Source organism: Parasteatoda tepidariorum, chromosome 7, assembly GCF_982258835.1.
Source record: "Parasteatoda tepidariorum strain Cologne lab strain chromosome 7, Ptep-v5.0, whole genome shotgun sequence".
In the NCBI taxonomy this organism is placed as follows: Eukaryota; Metazoa; Arthropoda; class Arachnida; order Araneae; family Theridiidae; genus Parasteatoda; species Parasteatoda tepidariorum.
The window spans coordinates 62,634,043-62,653,812 of NC_141761.1; the positions used below are offsets into that span (position 1 = coordinate 62,634,043).

The window sequence follows — 19,770 nt, forward strand, 5'->3', positions numbered from 1 at the left end:
AAGTTCCGAAAATTTTTCACTGTAGAAAATTCTAAACCTGTACATTTCAATATTAATTTGAAATTGCAAACAGTTCACATATTTTTCTTAATCACACTATTCTAAATTTCAGTTGTTGAGAAAAGTAACTGTTGTAAGTTTTGTTTTAAAGTCTTTCCCAGAGGGCTAAAGCCATGTGTTGTAAAACAATATGAAATAGTAGTCTGACACTGAACGCTTGATGTAAAGCATCGACTTTGATGAAGATAATTTTGTATTTTTAATTCTCTGAAGGGCGCCACCTTAATAATATGGAATTTGTAAAATAAATGTATATATTTTTGATTGTTGATGAAGCCCATCAGTTTGTGTTTTCATCAGTGTTCAGAAGCAGAACAACTATAAGTTTTTTATTTTATCACAAAAATATAAAATGTATTAAAAAAAAAAAAAAAAAAGACTAAGAAAATGAGTATAGTCATAGAAAAAGTTAAAATTATAATATAGTATTTGTCAGTTAAAATAAAACTTTTTGTTTAAGTCATTGCTAACAATTCAAATTTTTCTGAGGCAACTCTTAACCTCTAAATATTATTTTTTTTTTATGTACACATTTCTAAATGTCAGTATTCAACCACAAAACAACTTTAAAGTCCTCAAATTTAGCATGAAGTTGTAAAATGTAATGAAAGAGGGTCATAGCAATAATGAAAGTAGAAGTAAAGTTAGTACTGTAAAATTAAAACAATATTTTTAATCAATGAACCGAGTTCTTCAAGAAGCAGTTGTAGAAGTAGGTTGTTTATTTAAAACTTTTTATAGAATTTCTTTGAGAGCACAATTGTTAATTTGGGCATTTGGCGATACAACACTTTTAGAATTGAAGGATTTGTTACGTCAAGCGCTCAGGTATCATAATTTTGATCTAGTTGCGCTTCTATGTCATTTTGATTTATGTTGCTAAGTTAACTTTCAAAAAATTCCATGGCTGGCAACAGCATTTTTATTTTTTAAGTTGTTTATTTTTATTTCTTTTAGAATTCGTTATTTTTTTAGCGAAATGTTTTTTAACCTAACAGAATTCTTTGCCGACTGTTTTCTCTATGATGAAGAAAATAAAGTAAATATTTAACTGTTGTGAAAAGAATCTTATTTAGTTGTACAAAGTACTTCAGCCAAAATTTGGGAGCCACGCAAGAGAATTTTATATATTAGATCAGAAACACATCATTAAAAGGCAGAATGCTTTGGTGTTTTCAAAACAAAGCAAACGTTGCCACCGGCGGAAAAGAAATACAGCCAAAATTTGGGAGCCACGTAAGAGAATTATATATAATAGACTACAAATATATAGTTATTATAGATAATTTAGTTAAGTATATAATTATTATAATGTAAGAATATCTGTTTAATATGTTAATTGTAACGAAACAAATGATAACCTGGATTTGAGAAACAATTAAAAAACATAGGAAACAATTAAAAAACATAAGAAACAATTAAAAAAACATAGGAATTCCGAGTACGTGACTCAATAAAAAGAAATAAATGAGAAGTAATTTCACTCGTTAACGAAGCTATCGCATTGTTATGGCAGTTCAAATCAAAGACGATTTTTATCACTCTTGAATTTAATTTGTAGAAATTTCAATCTAAATGTTAAGAAACATATCTGGTAACATCTAATTTCTCTTTTTTTCGAGGTTTTAATATGAAATCAAAGATCTTTTAAAATTAAGATCTCGAGAGGGATAAATAAACTTTCTCTCAACGATGAATGAACAGACAATATTTAAAGCAGGTAAAAAAATAATATTCATGAAAAAAAGCTCTTAAAAATTCAAAAACTTTCGAAAAAAATAGCTAAAAGTCGCCATTAAAAACGGCCCTTTTTGCACGTCTAATTTCAACTCTGCAGATTTATTTCTGTGGGCTGAATAGCGGCCTGCGTGGTATATTTTTTTTGGCAAGTTAGTAAATTTAATTCTAGTTGTTAATTCGCGAGCTAATTATTAAATATAAAATGTTTTAATTCCATCGTACTTAATGTATATTTTTCTACACACCATTGTTATTTCAGCTTTCTAAGATTTATAATTTTTAGGACAATCAAACATCATATAACATAGTGTAGAAAACAGTGGCGAATAATGAGAATTAACCCAAAATGTCCCTTTGTCTATAATTGGGCAACACAGTCTATTTTAAGAAATATTTGCAATTTTTATTTTAATTTACAGCGACAAAAAAGTTAATTTATTTCTTTTTATAGAAATAAAAAAAACGCCTTATAAAGGTCAAGGATTAAAGTTTGTCCCATGAAATCACAAAATGTTTAATGATATGATAATACAAGAAACGTCTAAGGTTAGTTTCTTGCGTTATCTAACTCTTTCATCGTCGATCAGTAATTTATATTCGAGTTTAACAACTTAGATTGAAAGAAATATACTGTAAATGGACTTTTTATGATGACTTGTAGCTTGTTATCTACGCCAAAGTCAGTCTATATCAATTACAAATCTTACAAAATGGCAGATACATGGGAAATAGTGGAAATAAGTTCAACTATTAAAGCACACATTTTTAATTTGATACTAATGAATATTTAAATAGTTAAATCTAAAAAAGAAAAGAAACGTAATAGTAATAGAGAATAATATTAACGAAGTATAACTAGTAAATATCATTAAATAAGGATTAGTAAATAGCTTACAGGTAAATACCGTTATAACTTCTTTAAATTTTTTACTGATAACGACTAAAGATATCTAGATCTTCGGTGAACATTAAAAATACAGTCTTATGATTTTTCTGTCCAACCGGAAGGCATGAAATGGTAAGATGAAAATTGCATTTTTATGATATATAGCAAGGCCGGGATAGCCTGATTGGAACGGAGCTGGGCCCCTGTCTAGAGGTCATGAGTTCGATCCCCACCTGTCGAAGACACCTCGTGTAGTAAGAGGTGACTGGTACACGTGAAATCTGTCGGTTTATGTCCCCCATGTTCCCATAACAAATCAAACCTCTGGGGGTACTGAATTAGAGATTGATCGTTCTCTGGTTAAGGTCAAAATGACTATCTGTGAATGAATGGATGCGTGAATAGGTCTTCCCTTTAAAATGGGCTGCGACGTCTGTAGCTGAAGACACATTCTTGGCCATAGATGGCGCCGCTGAAAAACAAGATACGAACCATCTGCCTTGAACCCGCTTGCTGGCATTGGCAAGCTTGCAAGCAGGCTTGCTGGTATTGACAAGTAGCATTAGAAACAACAACAACATGATAAATAGAGAAATTGAAACATAAGCTTCTTTGATAATTCGCAATCTTCCTAGTCTACGCAATGAAGGTTCCAATGGATACATGATGTTAAGAGGTTCTCCCTAAAAAGCACTAAGTGCTCGCTTCTTATAAAAAGCTGTTCGTTATTTTGTTTTATTAGCGGTTTAACATACCTTAGGTTATTGGGAGATTCGAGAGGTTCGAAGAGAGATGTCTCTTTTACGAAGTTATATGTATAACTGGAAATAATAACCTTCATTAACTGAAACCATTTTATGTAAATATCCATTGGATTGCATGAAAGAAATATATAGGACAGAGGAAACTCCCATTCGGTTAACGTCACACATGAATTAAACTATTTGGCTTTTGGTGACAGTCTGGGAATCATTCTTTATAATGATCTGGAGACATTATTGACGCATGCGCGCAGTTCATTGCCCCAATCTAGATCGGAGGGAAGATGGTGTTAGTAGGTATCTATTCTCTGCATCACGCTCCCCAACCGCACGTGATTTTTTCCAGCTCTGAAACCACTGAGAATGTAACATTATAGTGAATTTTGGACTACTAAGACGCAATTGGAGTAGGTACAATTCGATCAGACACCTAGTCTTTTTCATGGGGAATCAAACTTCGAGTCAATGGCTAAGACTCTATCTACCACACGGAATTGACGACACTCATAATGGAAAGATATTAAATCAGCATGGAAATTAAAGAGTAGTAGTAGTAGTAGTTCATTTACGTCGCGCTAGAGCTGCACATTGGGCTATTGGCGACGGTCTGGGAAACATTCTTGAGGATGATCCGAAGACATGCCATGACAATTTTGATCCTCTGCAAAGGGGATGGCACCTCCGCTTCGGTAGCCCGACTACCTGCACGCAAAGTCGAGCACTTTACGGAAAAACAGTTTAACGAGGATCAATACCTCACACCCTCGATCCCTACGCAGACTGATCCAAGTGGTCACCCACCCACACACTGACCGCAGCCAGTGATTCATGACTTCGGTGATCTGATGGGAACCGAGTCTTAACGATTAGTTCACTGCGGGACTGGAAATTAAAAAATGCATCCTTTGCAAGCAATATAATGTTGAAGAGAGAAAAGTTATAAGGTCTAGGTTGGGAGTTAATTTGGTGCAAGTCTTGAAAAAGCTGCTAAGGCACCGTGAGGGAGTTTCGTTATTTGAGATAATGAAAACATATATTTAAAACGTGGGTTGCAGATCAAACAGCTTCGTTTATTAAATATAATAACATAAATGACATAAACATATAATGAACATAAAATCGAATATAAAATAATGATATAAAAATTGAAAGATAAGTTGATCAAAATATAATTAAATTACTAAATTTAAATGAATGAAAATAAATATAGCTGATGAATAGATGATTATTTATAGATTTTAAAACTCATCGAGGTTTTCATGTGTGCGCTCGCAGCAAGCACAACACTGAAATGGATAAATCATAGATATACGGTGCACCTTCCTTTTTGGTCGCTGATAGACCAGTTTTGACAGAGACTTTAGAGAGATGGTACCGAAGTCCCGTTACCGGGTCACAAGGCGAGACAGGAGCATTATGACTGACTGAGTCTCCTGGGCTAGAAACAGAACCGACCATTGTTGGGCTGGCCTGCTGAGGTTGGCGAGGAAGCCTCTTCTGACAAGGAGCTGCTGGAGGTGTGATTTTTATCTTTGAGGGTGGCGTTTGAAGGAGCTGAAAATTTTTCAGTGTCCTTGCAATATTGGCACTCCCTGTGCTCCTCTTTGAACTTATTAGCGACGTATGGAACATCACTTTCCCACGCATCCCTGTCGATGCCCTCAAGGTTTAGAACACCGAGGATTTGAAACACTTTAATCGAAAGGAAGAAGGGGTATTATGTATTGAATGGTAAATCATGTAAATATTGAAAAATAAATGCTGTAATAAGAGTGTTGATAATCTGATAAAAGGGCAAATACATTGGAGGAGGAAAATACCTTAATCTGTGTTATCTGGGATCTGTTAAGTGCTATCCGAAGTTCAGCTATGTACGCAGTCCTGAAATGCGATGAAAGAAATCTTTAATTTCTTCGAGCAAATTCCAGGCAATTCTCTTCTTTTATTATGAAGTTTTTATCCTTTATATAGAAGCCATATATTAATAGTCTTTCATTTCATGCATTCTATTTACAAACAGCAGCTATCTTTTGGTCAGTGGGGAAAAGAGCTAAACGTGCCTCTTACAAATTTCTCAACATAATAAAAAGCTGGAAAAAAGAAAAAAAAAATGTTATTTATGCTGTTTATGGAGTTTCCACGCTATTTTCAAATAAATCTGAGAAGGAGAGATTTAAAAAATAGAATAATAAATAAAACGTTTAACAAACATAAGCTTGATTGTTAACAAAAAAATTTTACAGATTCAATCAGTATATGTATAAAAAAAACGTATAATTAGACACATTTAATTCTAAATAATTACTAAGCGATCAATACTTAAATAAGGTGGATGTCGAATTTGTATTTCTTTTTAAATACTGAATTATCTATATACTACGTATAGTACGGTTTAGTTCTTGAAGATGCTAAAAACGAAATTTTAATTTTACTATTTTCATAAAAAAATTAGCATATCATGCTAACAGACATATCATGCTCTAAGCCTATAACAATATCAGACAGTCATATTGAATAAATTTGAAAAATTGATTGTTGGTACAATTAAGTTGGAGGGTTAGGCGAGCTTGACTACTTTTAAGGATTTTGCCTAGGTTCCAAGAGACAATTTTGTTATTATTATTTTTTATAACTTCTTCAAGTTTCAAAATATATTAGCGAACCGTCGTTGCACCGGGGAAAAAGCGTTCGCCTTCCAATGAGGGGAACCGGGTTCGAATTTCAGCAATGGCTGGTCGATACAAATTCCGCACGTGACTCACACCGAGCATTGAGCTGATGTAAAATATCCTCTGTGGTAAAAGGATCATGGCTTAGAGTACCCTTGTCGTCAGGCTAACCGTGGGAGGTTTTCGTAGTTTTCCCCTACATGCAACGCAAATGCGGGTTAGCTCCAGTAAAAATTTCTGAACGAAGGCTAATTTTTTCCACTACTTGATCCTGGAGTTCCCTTGTCTTCTAGTTTAGGTTCAAAATTACTAGGCTACGGAGTTGAACATTAGTAGTCTTAAACCTAAAATTAGATCGCCTGTTCAACGAGGGTTATAAAATAAAGTAAAAATGTATTTGCGTGCCTTAGTCAAGACTCTTTCCTCTAAAAATTCAATAAAACAAGCTAAGACTAATTTATATGTACCATATTTTTAATAAGCATATTTTGCATTTTTGAGATAATCAGGGTTGTAGGCTGCATCAGGGACGCACTTTTTCAATCAAACTACTGAGTTTTAAAATAGAAATAGAATATAATTTCAATGTATCTAATTTTCTAACATTTATTTGCAAGCTCAAAAATGAATAGAATACCCTTTAAAAATATACTTAGAATTCGTAGGAAATTGTATCTTTATTTTTATTCATTCTTGGAAGCTGGAATATACATACTTTATCCAAAATTATAAATACAAAAAAAAAACAATAAAATAAAATTTAATTAAATTGAGACTTCATATTAATCCACAATATCAATTCTTATTTCCTCAATGATTGGAAAATACACTACAGAATCTTACTCTCAGCTTGAGAAGCTTTTAATATCGCTGATAGAAGTTACTAACGGTTAGTTAAATGCCAAAAATAACTATTTTATTTTTAAGAATAAAAAAAAAAGCTTGAAAATATTGTTACTTGAAAACTTGATACTGTTCCACAATGACAAATCTCATTTTTTTTCTCCATCGAATGAATACGCTAAGCATCAGAGAGAAATTTTTGATATAACTGACACAAGTTAGAGGTCCATGAATCTTTTTTTTTTTTTATCTCTTTTAATGTCTTGAATATTTATATTGCTTTTTCCCACACAATTAAGTCATAATAGATACCACCCTAGTTTTATTTGCTAATTACTATTTTAGATTTTGCGTTGAAGTCTTTGGAAACCACTTAACTCCATAAAGCTGGATATATACATGTCTTAACCAAATGAGCTAAGTTACCGCTACTTCATACATTTCTCAAGTGATGAATTTGAACTAGAAGAACACTCAAGCAGACATGGATGGAAACACCACAGTTCTGTTCATCGCCACCCGACTCACTGGATAACAAACTCTACTATTTTCAACTTCTTACGCTAGATGTCACTACTAGGTCAACTAACTAGGCCAAATTCTACGGTTAGATGTGATTTGAAGAAACACAAGTCAGCCCTTACTCATAGTTGCTGATTTATACTGACTTTAAATGGAAGAATTCTGAATTCCTCTGAAAGTTTAAAGGTTGATTTCAAAAAGGCTACTGTCTTTTAGGGGGAAGGTTTGTGAATTCCTCAGAAGAATTCTAATAACCATTAAGGTTACGAGTTAAACTATTTCGGTTACTGGCATTTTGTGAAATAGTTTAATATTATCAACAGAAAAAAGTTTTGCTGGAAATATTACAAGCATAAATTGCGCATATTATTTTCTACCATTATTTTCTTCCCAACTGCCCATGAATGAATTGTTCTCACAGTGTGCACCTGTTCCATACACTTATTTAAATATTATTATAAGACAAAGATCGATTCGATTGCAAGAAAAATTTTCACATGAAATACCGATGACTTACTGTTTAATTTAAATGAGGAAACCGTAAAATATAGTATTCATTACAGACACTATATACTTCTACTTCGACTACTAACTGTTTTAGCAAACAATTATTGTTCACTCTGTAACACTCTTCTTCTGTTTTAAGCTATCGTAAAATTCTTTTATATAAATCTATATTAATAAAAGGTAGAGTTTGTGTGCGTCTGTATGTTTGTCTCTCTTATAAATACAGAACCATTTGTCCTGAAAGTTGGACGCAGCTGAAAAAGAGAATTTCAGCCCATGAACCTAAAAATCCTTTCAATCGAACTGACAAAATTTCATTTAGTCCGTTCAGAGGAGGTAGTAAGTATCACCAGTATTAATATCGGTTATAGGTGCTATTTATGAATATAGGTCATTAGTATAGCATAGGTTGGTACACCAAACATAAGTTAGTTCCGTGGTAATAGCATTTTTACGGTTTTCTTAAAGCGATAAGCGCCGGAGAAAATTGTTTGATTCTGATAAATTTTTATTGTTATAAGTTGCTCTCAAACCAATAGCATCGTACGAAAGGAAACTAAATATAGTTAATCTTTATATTAATGAGATGAACATTTAAAAAAATGTTTTGCTCACTCAAATAACGTTAAGTCACCAAAATATGACAAATTTTAAAAAAAAATGGAATTATATAAGTTTAATTAATTATGTCGATATATGTTATTTAATTTTCTTCATGATTTCGTAGTGTTGATTAAAATCGATGCCTTGATTCCTTTATCCTGTAGGAAGAAAGTGTTTTCAGGTAGTTTGTAAAAAATCAAAATACGTTGGAGAAAGTGTTGTTTTTGTGTACCACAAATTTATTAGAATATTTCATTTTCAATAGAACAAAAAATAATATCAAGCTTACCCTTTTTTGATAGGTTCCTGTTTTAGGCTATCTAAATAGGATGACATATAGACTATCAAAAATTCTTCGTTTTTTTTTAGAGTTTTTCTGCTTCTTGCGCTCCAGAAAAATTCTATGTTTTCAATTATTAAAAAAATAATAAGGAAAAGAATTATAAAAAATAAAGCAGAAATAATTTAATTACGGAAAATTCTTTCTTAGATTCGCCATTATTTAATTTTTTAATTATCAAAAATTACAAAAAAAAATATTTATAATACATTCAAATACATAATTTTATATGATAAAACTCAAAATTTTTAATTAATCGGTTTAAGCATTCTGACTTTTTAAAACAGGCTTTGAATCTTTTTCTTTGCATTTACATTTCTGGCATGAATTTTATTTTATTCTTAAAAATTATCAAAAGGCATGATTAGACTGATGTTATAATATTAGCTTCAAATTTGCTGTCCTTGAAGGTCAATACAAATTCAAAGATAATTTTATGTTCGTAAGAGCTCATTTTTTTTCTGTTGATGATGGAAATTGATTATGGATTCGAACTATACTAGTATTTGAAAGAATAATTTTAAAATATTTCTCATTTCTGACCTCTCAGATGCATAAAATTGCTTCAAAAATTTTAACATAATTTATTTATTTTTTTGAAAAAGTTTACGGATATTGCAAAAATATATTTATTTACAAATCATCATTGAATCATAATGCAATGCAACATCGTAATTAATTTATAAGAAATTAGAAGCTTGAAATGCTCTGAATTTTTGTTAATTGTCATTTATTAAAATTTAAAATTTCCTTCAGCCATTTATCAATACATTCTAGTAAAATGTTGTAGTTTTACCTACTTAAACGTCTGGCATACAAGAGTGACAATATTTTTTATGTATTTTTTGACTAGCGACTAGGGACAGGACGATTCCATAATACAAACCGACTTAGAAAATTTAGAAAGAGAAATAAAGGGGAAATTGAGCTTGATATCGAGAAAACGTTGCTGGTGAGAGCATTAGCTTAGCAAAATATCGCCTTATTTGGCGCCAACATATTGGAAGCCAAATTTTGGCGGGGTTTTCTGAAACAAAAACTTAACTAGGGTCATCAAAAAAGAAAGAATTGCTTATTAGGCTTTACAGAAGACAGTTAGAATGGATTACTTTTTTTTTTTATCTTTAAAGAACGTTTTGAACGCAAAGAGGTTCTGTTGACAAATATCGGTCGGGGTTCCAGCAATTTTGTACCTGCTGGAGGAGCGTGAAGGGGGGGGGGAGAGATCGTGAAAAGAATTCCGTGTATGAACCGGGCAATGGCACGTGACCTTAAAAAAAACATCAGTTTAAGGTATACGGGGCAAATGTATACCGGGAAGTAGCACTTAACTAGACCTAGTATATATTTTCGACATTTACCAAAGGTCTAGTCATACTAGGTCTAGCTGTGAGCAGCTCTAGTGTCGTTAATAAAATGTCCAGTACCAATGTTCGATATATGAATCTTAGACAGTTAATCTTCGAAAGTATCTCGGCCAAGTGGCTTTGTCTTTCTCACAACTTATGGACACAACCGCCACTAAAAAATCAAACCACCTAGTTCTCGCTATCGCAATTTTAAAATACGGCCTCTGGGATAAGACCGGTTCCAAGGCTTGATCCTTCTCCTTTCCTCTTCTTCTCAGTTGTGAGGGAGTGTACTTAAAATTCACATAGTACTTAATTGGCGATCGAAATGGGCTGCAGGTGGCGTAGAGCAGAACTCTTTTCCTATGGCAACACTTCACATGCTTTCCCCATTAGCGTGTGGAAATTCATAGAGGAAGGAAGTACGTTAGTTTCTCTCTTGATTTTCATATAGATTAAAATCTTTTAACTTGAAAAACTATATGGAACTGAAATCTACATTAAACATAGTTCTAAAGAAAAGTATCATGGAAATTTTAAAAAATATTTTTATTAAGTAAAAAGGAAAAATATTAAGAAAAGGAAAAATATCGTAGTACATGTTGTGGCTTATAGCTTACTCTGTAGAGCATAAGTATGTTTTAATTAGTGTTGTGGGTTGTGGCAACATTGGTTGCGATGACAACAAAAAAATGATGGAATGCAAGAGTTGCAGAAAAGCGAAAATAAAAATCTTTTGTAAAAAATATCTGGACGTAGAATATTATTATATTAAATCCAAACAACAAAAACGATACAATTAATATTGGCCTGTCTTGCTCCCAATAACTGGTGACCCGGATTATAGAAATAAGTATGCCTGATGACGAGAAAGTTGTTAAAGATTCTACAAATGAACTATGCAAAGTAAGTGTAAAAATTCCGCCGTTTTGGATTGATCGTCCTGAAATTTGGTTTTTCCAAGTGGAAGCCCAGTTTAAAATAAGTGGAATTCTTTCTGAGGAAACCAAATTTAACTATTTAGCATCGCAGTTAGAACCGAAATATGTTGAAAATATTTGGGATATTGTAACAAGCAATTCCGACACGAAATATTCAGAATCCAAAACAAGGCTTCTAGATTTATTTAAAGAAAGTGAAAGTACTCGAATAAAAAAACTTATAACTGGAATTGAACTAGGTAATCTAAAGCCAAGCCAATTGTTACAAAAACTAAAATCTGTCGCAACATCTGATGTGTCCGAAAATTTAATCAAAACATTATGGTTAGAAAAACTGCCAGATTCTATGCGTAATATAATACTTGTTAGTGACGAAGAATTACCCAAATTGGCGATCATGGCTGACAAGATTTCAGATATGACACCTTCTAATGAGATTTTTGGCGTATCAGCAGCTGATAATTTCTCGAATAAAGAACTATTAATGAAAATCCAATCCCTTGAACAGCGAATTGCTGAAATGACTATTGATCATATATCGAGACCACGTTTAAGGAACGATTCTCAGTGCCGCAGACGACCTCGAAGTACTTCTAAGGGAAAATTTAATCCTAGAGGGAAATACTGCTTCTATCATTTTCGTTTTGGTAACAAATGCCATAAGGATAAGTGTACTCAGCCGTGTAGTTGGTCAACTGATAGGTCATCCAATCAGGGAAACGCCGATGTGCAGTAGAGAATGCGACAAGCTCTCCTGTTAATAATATTCCTGATTGTCGCCAATTTCGCTTATTTATAAGAGATAAAAAATCGAAAGTGCGTTTCTTAGTGGACAGTGGGGCAGATGTTAGCATTTTACCCGCTTCAACTAAAGATAAACAATCCATGGATTACAAATTGTATGCAGCAAATGGTACCGAAATTGAAACATATGGTATAAAGATGTTATCCCTTGATTTAGGACTTAGGCGAGAATTTCAATTTCCTTTTATTGTAGCCAAAATTAATAAAGGTATTTTAGGAGCTGATTTCCTTAACAAATTTAAATTAGTAATTGATTTGCATAACAAGAAACTGATTGATGGAGTAACTCAACTAAAGGTAACTGGTGAAGTTGCTTCCCTCAGCGAAAACAATAATATCGTTACAGTAAATAGTTCGACGAAATTTCATACTCTACTAAAACAATATCCAGATTTATGCAAACCAAATTTGTTCTTATCAGGAGTAAAACATAATGTTCAACATCACATCGAAACGAATGGTCCACCTGTAAATTCTAAAGCACGACAGCTAGATCCTCAAAGGCTGGCAACAGTAAAGCAAGAGTTCCAATTCATGTTGGATAATAACATAATAAAACCCTCCAGTTCACAATGGGCTGCATACAATTTGTAATCCATGGATTGTTTATCTTTAGTTGAAGCGGGTAAAATGCTAACATCTGCCCCACTGTCCACTAAGAAACGCACTTTCGATTTTTTATCTCTTATAAATAAGCGAAATTGGCGACAATCAGGAATATTATTAACAGGAGAGCTTGTCGCATTCTCTACTGCACATCGGCGTTTCCCTGATTGGATGACCTATCAGTTGACCAACTACACGGCTGAGTACACTTATCCTTATGGCATTTGTTACCAAAACGAAAATGATAGAAGCAGTATTTCCCTCTAGGATTAAATTTTCCCTTAGAAGTACTTCGAGGTCGTCTGCGGCACTGAGAATCGTTCCTTAAACGTGGTCTCGATATATGATCAATAGTCATTTCAGCAATTCGCTGTTCAAGGGATTGGATTTTCATTAATAGTTCTTTATTCGAGAAATTATCAGCTGCTGATACGCCAAAAATCTCATTAGAAGGTGTCATATCTGAAATCTTGTCAGCCATGATCGCCAATTTGGGTAATTCTTCGTCACTAACAAGTATTATATTACGCATAGAATCTGGCAGTTTTTCTAACCATAATGTTTTGATTAAATTTTCGGACACATCAGATGTTGCGACAGATTTTAGTTTTTGTAACAATTGGCTTGGCTTTAGATTACCTAGTTCAATTCCAGTTATAAGTTTTTTTATTCGAGTACTTTCACTTTCTTTAAATAAATCTAGAAGCCTTGTTTTGGATTCTGAATATTTCGTGTCGGAATTGCTTGTTACAATATCCCAAATATTTTCAACATATTTCGGTTCTAACTGCGATGCTAAATAGTTAAATTTGGTTTCCTCAGAAAGAATTCCACTAATTTTAAACTGGGCTTCCACTTGGAAAAACCAAATTTCATATATATATTTATAAGTTCTAGTCTCGAAATCGCACAGGAACTTTAATTGTCCGTCCTATACGTGATTGTTTTTCAGGAAGTTTTTTTATTTCAGGAGGTAAGTCTGGTGGAGGTTCGGCAGGTTGTCTTATTGTCTTTGTAGATTGTCCTGTAGTAACGTCTGGTATTTGCAAGAAATATGCAGGTTTTAATCTATCAACAGACACTGTAACGTCTCTGTTTTTGATTTTTACAGTAAAATATTTTTCTTTTTTGTCAACGACTTGAAAAGGACCATCATATGGAGGTTCCAATTGCTTTTTAACTCTGTCTTTGCGAATAAACACATGAGATGCTGTTTTTAAATCTTTAGGTACAAATATTTTCTGGACATATTTATTTGACACTGTTCTTGGTCCCATTTCTTCCATAGTTTTTTTAAGCTGCCTGACAAAACCTTCAGGTGTGGTTGGAGTTATGTTCTCTTCAAAAAATTCTCCAGGTAATCGTATATTTTGTCCATAAACCATTTGAGAAATGGTGTATGTTGCATCTTCTTGCATAGCTGTGCGTAATCCAAGAAGAACAGTAGGAAGTGTTTCACTCCAGGCTAGGTTATTGTGTGCCATTAACGCTGTCTTAATAGATCTGTGGAGGCGTTCGACCTTCCCATTAGCCTGTGGATGATAAGCAGTTGTATGTTGTAATTTTATTCCACACATTTTAGATAAGGCGGTGAACAGCTCAGAACTAAATTGCGCTCCACGATCTGTAACAAGACGACATGGGGTACCAAATCTTGAAATCCAATTAGAATAAAACGCTTTGGCAACTGTTTCTGCTGACATGTTGTTTAACGGAATTACTTCCATCCAGTTAGAGTACCGGTCAATACAAGTAAGACAGTAAATATTTCCATTTGATGGTGGTAGGGGTCCAATGAGATCAATATGGACGTCACTAAACCTTTCTGAAGGAAGTTGGAATTCACCAAAACTTGATTTGGTGTGTCGATTTACTTTATTCTTTTGGCAAGCCATGCAAGATCGAGTCCAAAGCTGCACATCTTTACGGATACTTGGCCAGATAAATTTTGACGTTAAGAGCTTTACAGATGATTTAATGCCAGGATGGGATACGCCATGCATTTGCTGAAATATTTTCATGCGATACATTTCAGGGATATACGGTCTAATGCTATTCGTTGAAGTTTCACACCACAAAGACTTTCCCGAAGGTAGCGGATACTGCTTGAAGTTCAGGGAAGTTGGTGATGTCCTTAAATTTTGAAATTCTTTATCCATATTTTGTTCAATTGCTATTTTATCGTAGTCAATCAAAGAAATTTCGTCAATTCTTGATAAAGTATCTGCAACGATGTTGTCTCGACCTTCAATGTGTTGTATATCAGTTGAAAATTCTGAAATGTATTGTAAATGTCTAAGTTGACGAGGTGATGCTTTTTCAGGTTTTTGTTTAAATGCAAAAATTATGGGTTTATGGTCTGTGAATATTTTAAATGTTCTTCCTTCCAGTAAATATCTGAAGTGTTTGATGGAGAGATAAATTCCTAGCAGTTCTCTATCGTAAGTGCTGTAATGCTTTTGCGCTTCGTTTAATTTTTTAGAGTAAAATGCGATAGGTTTCCATCCATTGTCTTCAAATTGTTGAATTACTGCTCCGATTGCCGAATCTGAAGCATCCGTATATAGTGACAGAGGTAGTTCAGAATTCGGAAATGTTAAGAGTGTTATATTGACCAAATCATCTTTGCATCGTTGAAACTGTTCTTTCGCCTCATCTGTCCATTGAATTTTTCGTTTGTCTTTTTTTCGTGCTCCTTTAAGGTAATCATGAAGGAGAGATTGATTTTTTGATGCATTCCTTAAATATCGATGATAAAAATTAATCATGCCTAAAAATGTTCTGAGTTCGTGAATGGTGGTCGGAAGTTTGTAATTAACAATAGTTTGAACTTTGTCGGGTAACGGTCGTGAGCCTTGAGGAGTAATTAAATAACCCAAGAATTCTATTTCTTCCTTTCCAAAGATAGACTTGGAAACGTTAATACGAAGTCCATAATCATTCAACCTTTCAAACACTAATTTTAAGTGAGTTCTGTGTTGTTCCTCACTAGCAGATGCGATTAGAATATCATCTAGGTAGGGAAAAACAAAATTAAGACCAGAAAGAACCTTATTTACAAATCTTTGAAAAGTTGCTGGTGCATTCCTCAAGCCAAAGCTCATCACATTGAATTCGTACAACCCAAATGGAGTAATAATTGCAGTTTTACATCTGTCTTCTTCGGCTATAGGCACTTGGTAATAGGCTTTAAATAAATCAATTTTGGAATATACGTTTGTATCTTTTAAAATGTGATGAAAATCTTCAATCCTAGGAATGGGGTATTGATCAGGAACTGTTCTAGCATTTAGCTGTCTGTAATCTCCACATGGGCGAAGAGTACCATCTTTTTTCAAAACCACATGCAATGGACTTGCCCATTGTGAACTGGAGGGTTTTATTATGTTATTATCCAACATGAATTGGAACTCTTGCTTTACTGTTGCCAGCCTTTGAGGATCTAGCTGTCGTGCTTTAGAATTTACAGGTGGACCATTCGTTTCGATGTGATGTTGAACATTATGTTTTACTCCTGATAAGAACAAATTTGGTTTGCATAAATCTGGATATTGTTTTAGTAGAGTATGAAATTTCGTCGAACTATTTACTGTAACGATATTATTGTTTTCGCTGAGGGAAGCAACTTCACCAGTTACCTTTAGTTGAGTTACTCCATCAATCAGTTTCTTGTTATGCAAATCAATTACTAATTTAAATTTGTTAAGGAAATCAGCTCCTAAAATACCTTTATTAATTTTGGCTACTATAAAAGGAAATTGAAATTCTCGCCTAAGTCCTAAATCAAGGGATAACATCTTTATACCATATGTTTCAATTTCGGTACCATTTGCTGCATACAATTTGTAATCCATGGATTGTTTATCTTTAGTTGAAGCGGGTAAAATGCTAACATCTGCCCCACTGTCCACTAAGAAACGCACTTTCGATTTTTTATCTCTTATAAATAAGCGAAATTGGCGACAATCAGGAATATTATTAACAGGAGAGCTTGTCGCATTCTCTACTGCACATCGGCGTTTCCCTGATTGGATGACCTATCAGTTGACCAACTACACGGCTGAGTACACTTATCCTTATGGCATTTGTTACCAAAACGAAAATGATAGAAGCAGTATTTCCCTCTAGGATTAAATTTTCCCTTAGAAGTACTTCGAGGTCGTCTGCGGCACTGAGAATCGTTCCTTAAACGTGGTCTCGATATATGATCAATAGTCATTTCAGCAATTCGCTGTTCAAGGGATTGGATTTTCATTAATAGTTCTTTATTCGAGAAATTATCAGCTGCTGATACGCCAAAAATCTCATTAGAAGGTGTCATATCTGAAATCTTGTCAGCCATGATCGCCAATTTGGGTAATTCTTCGTCACTAACAAGTATTATATTACGCATAGAATCTGGCAGTTTTTCTAACCATAATGTTTTGATTAAATTTTCGGACACATCAGATGTTGCGACAGATTTTAGTTTTTGTAACAATTGGCTTGGCTTTAGATTACCTAGTTCAATTCCAGTTATAAGTTTTTTTATTCGAGTACTTTCACTTTCTTTAAATAAATCTAGAAGCCTTGTTTTGGATTCTGAATATTTCGTGTCGGAATTGCTTGTTACAATATCCCAAATATTTTCAACATATTTCGGTTCTAACTGCGATGCTAAATAGTTAAATTTGGTTTCCTCAGAAAGAATTCCACTAATTTTAAACTGGGCTTCCACTTGGAAAAACCAAATTTCAGGACGATCAATCCAAAACGGCGGAATTTTTACACTTACTTTGCATAGTTCATTTGTAGAATCTTTAACAACTTTCTCGTCATCAGGCATACTTATTTCTATAATCCGGGTCACCAGCCTGTCTTGCTCCCAATATACATTCCTATATAACTGAAAAGAGGAGGAGAGGGAAGGGAGAAGGGCTAAAGGCATGAAACCGGTCTCTTCCCAGATGGCGTATTCGAGTGTTGCGATCGCGAATTCTCACAAATACTTTTAAAATTTCCCCGATGCATTAGTTTGTAACTATGTTCATTGAAGTTTTCAATTCAATATATTTTTCTAACTTAAAAGTATTTAACTTATGATCTATTTATAAGCAAAACTGCAAATCATATTGCTAATAAGCAAAATACTGACATATAATAGTAACCCTTCCCCCAATTTAAATCAATCGAAATAAATTAATGGCCTCAAAAACAATATAGCAAATATTAAAATATGCAATACCTCAAAGCAACACATTCTTTTTAAATAAATAAGTAACCATCACAGATATAAAGGTGAATATCCCTATTGTAGTCTCTGGTAATACAAATTCGGCGCAATTTTTAAATATAAAGATAAACAAATACAAAAGTAGTAGTAGTATAAATGTGCTTGTAGCTTTCATGGAAGAAAAGAGATGAAATTGGAGACAGCGTTAGCGTTTAGTGGGGAAAAGATTGTCGATCGAAATGGGCTACAGGTGGCGTAAAGCAGAACTCTCTATCTATGGCCCAACGGTGTGCGATATTGGTCCTCGTTAAACTGTGCTACCGTAAAGTGCTCGACGTCGCGCGCAGGTCGTCGGGCTACCGAAGCGGGGGTGCCATCCCCTCCGCAGAGGATCAAAATTGTGATGGCATGTCTTCGGATCATCCTCCGGGATGTTTCCCAGACCGTCGCCAATACCCCATTGTGCAACTCTAGTGTGACGTAAATTAACAATAACAACTGTCTGTGGCAATTCTTCACCTGCTTTCACAATGAACGTGTTTAGAGTCATAGGAGAAGAAAGTACGTTTTCTGTCCTTATTTTAAAATAGATTAAATACTTTTAAGTTAGAAAAATATATTGAATTGAAAACTTCAATGAACATAGTTACAAACTAATGCATCGGGGAAATTTTAAAAGTATTTGTGAGAATTCGCGATCGCAACACTCGAATACGCCATCTGGGAAGAGACCGGTTTCATGCCTTTAGCCCTTCTCCCTTCCCTCTCCTCCTCTTTTCAGTTATATAGGAATGTATATTGGGAGCAAGACAGGCTGGTGACCCGGATTATAGAAATAAGTATGCCTGATGACGAGAAAGTTGTTAAAGATTCTACAAATGAACTATGCAAAGTAAGTGTAAAAATTCCGCCGTTTTGGATTGATCGTCCTGAAATTTGGTTTTTCCAAGTGGAAGCCCAGTTTAAAATTAGTGGAATTCTTTCTGAGGAAACCAAATTTAACTATTTAGCATCGCAGTTAGAACCGAAATATGTTGAAAATATTTGGGATATTGTAACAAGCAATTCCGACACGAAATATTCAGAATCCAAAACAAGGCTTCTAGATTTATTTAAAGAAAGTGAAAGTACTCGAATAAAAAAACTTATAACTGGAATTGAACTAGGTAATCTAAAGCCAAGCCAATTGTTACAAAAACTAAAATCTGTCGCAACATCTGATGTGTCCGAAAATTTAATCAAAACATTATGGTTAGAAAAACTGCCAGATTCTATGCGTAATATAATACTTGTTAGTGACGAAGAATTACCCAAATTGGCGATCATGGCTGACAAGATTTCAGATATGACACCTTCTAATGAGATTTTTGGCGTATCAGCAGCTGATAATTTCTCGAATAAAGAACTATTAATGAAAATCCAATCCCTTGAACAGCGAATTGCTGAAATGACTATTGATCATATATCGAGACCACGTTTAAGGAACGATTCTCAGTGCCGCAGACGACCTCGAAGTACTTCTAAGGGAAAATTTAATCCTAGAGGGAAATACTGCTTCTATCATTTTCGTTTTGGTAACAAATGCCATAAGGATAAGTGTACTCAGCCGTGTAGTTGGTCAACTGATAGGTCATCCAATCAGGGAAACGCCGATGTGCAGTAGAGAATGCGACAAGCTCTCCTGTTAATAATATTCCTGATTGTCGCCAATTTCGCTTATTTATAAGAGATAAAAAATCGAAAGTGCGTTTCTTAGTGGACAGTGGGGCAGATGTTAGCATTTTACCCGCTTCAACTAAAGATAAACAATCCATGGATTACAAATTGTATGCAGCAAATGGTACCGAAATTGAAACATATGGTATAAAGATGTTATCCCTTGATTTAGGACTTAGGCGAGAATTTCAATTTCCTTTTATTGTAGCCA

At 33.9% G+C, this 19,770-nt stretch overlaps 5 protein-coding genes across 5 annotated transcripts in view; 4 read left to right on the forward strand and 1 right to left on the reverse strand.

Moving 5' to 3' along the window:
• Nucleotides 1-19,770, forward strand: part of LOC107451565 (tonsoku-like protein) — a 52,224-nt gene that overhangs the window by 11,621 nt on the left and 20,833 nt on the right. The window lies entirely within an intron of this gene.
• On the forward strand, nucleotides 11,136-11,957 carry LOC147807186 (uncharacterized). Its single transcript, XM_087168810.1, has one exon. It carries the CDS (start codon nucleotides 11,136-11,138, stop codon nucleotides 11,955-11,957), a length of 822 nt encoding a protein of 273 aa, XP_087024936.1.
• On the forward strand, nucleotides 12,107-12,619 carry LOC147807187 (uncharacterized). Its single transcript, XM_087168811.1, has one exon. It carries the CDS (start codon nucleotides 12,107-12,109, stop codon nucleotides 12,617-12,619), a length of 513 nt encoding a protein of 170 aa, XP_087024937.1.
• On the reverse strand, nucleotides 16,635-17,456 carry LOC147807188 (uncharacterized). Its single transcript, XM_087168812.1, has one exon. The coding sequence runs from the start codon at nucleotides 17,454-17,456 to the stop codon at nucleotides 16,635-16,637; it is 822 nt and encodes a 273-aa protein (XP_087024938.1).
• Nucleotides 18,685-19,506, forward strand: LOC147807189 (uncharacterized). Its single transcript, XM_087168813.1, has one exon. It carries the CDS (start codon nucleotides 18,685-18,687, stop codon nucleotides 19,504-19,506), a length of 822 nt encoding a protein of 273 aa, XP_087024939.1.

Coding starts and splice junctions, on each gene's coding strand:
- LOC147807186 (XM_087168810.1), top strand. CDS start 11,136: ATGCCTGATGACGAGAAAGTTGTTAAAGATTCTACAAATGAACTATGC.
- LOC147807188 (XM_087168812.1), bottom strand. CDS start 17,456: ATGCCTGATGACGAGAAAGTTGTTAAAGATTCTACAAATGAACTATGC.
- LOC147807187 (XM_087168811.1), top strand. CDS start 12,107: ATGGATTACAAATTGTATGCAGCAAATGGTACCGAAATTGAAACATAT.
- LOC147807189 (XM_087168813.1), top strand. CDS start 18,685: ATGCCTGATGACGAGAAAGTTGTTAAAGATTCTACAAATGAACTATGC.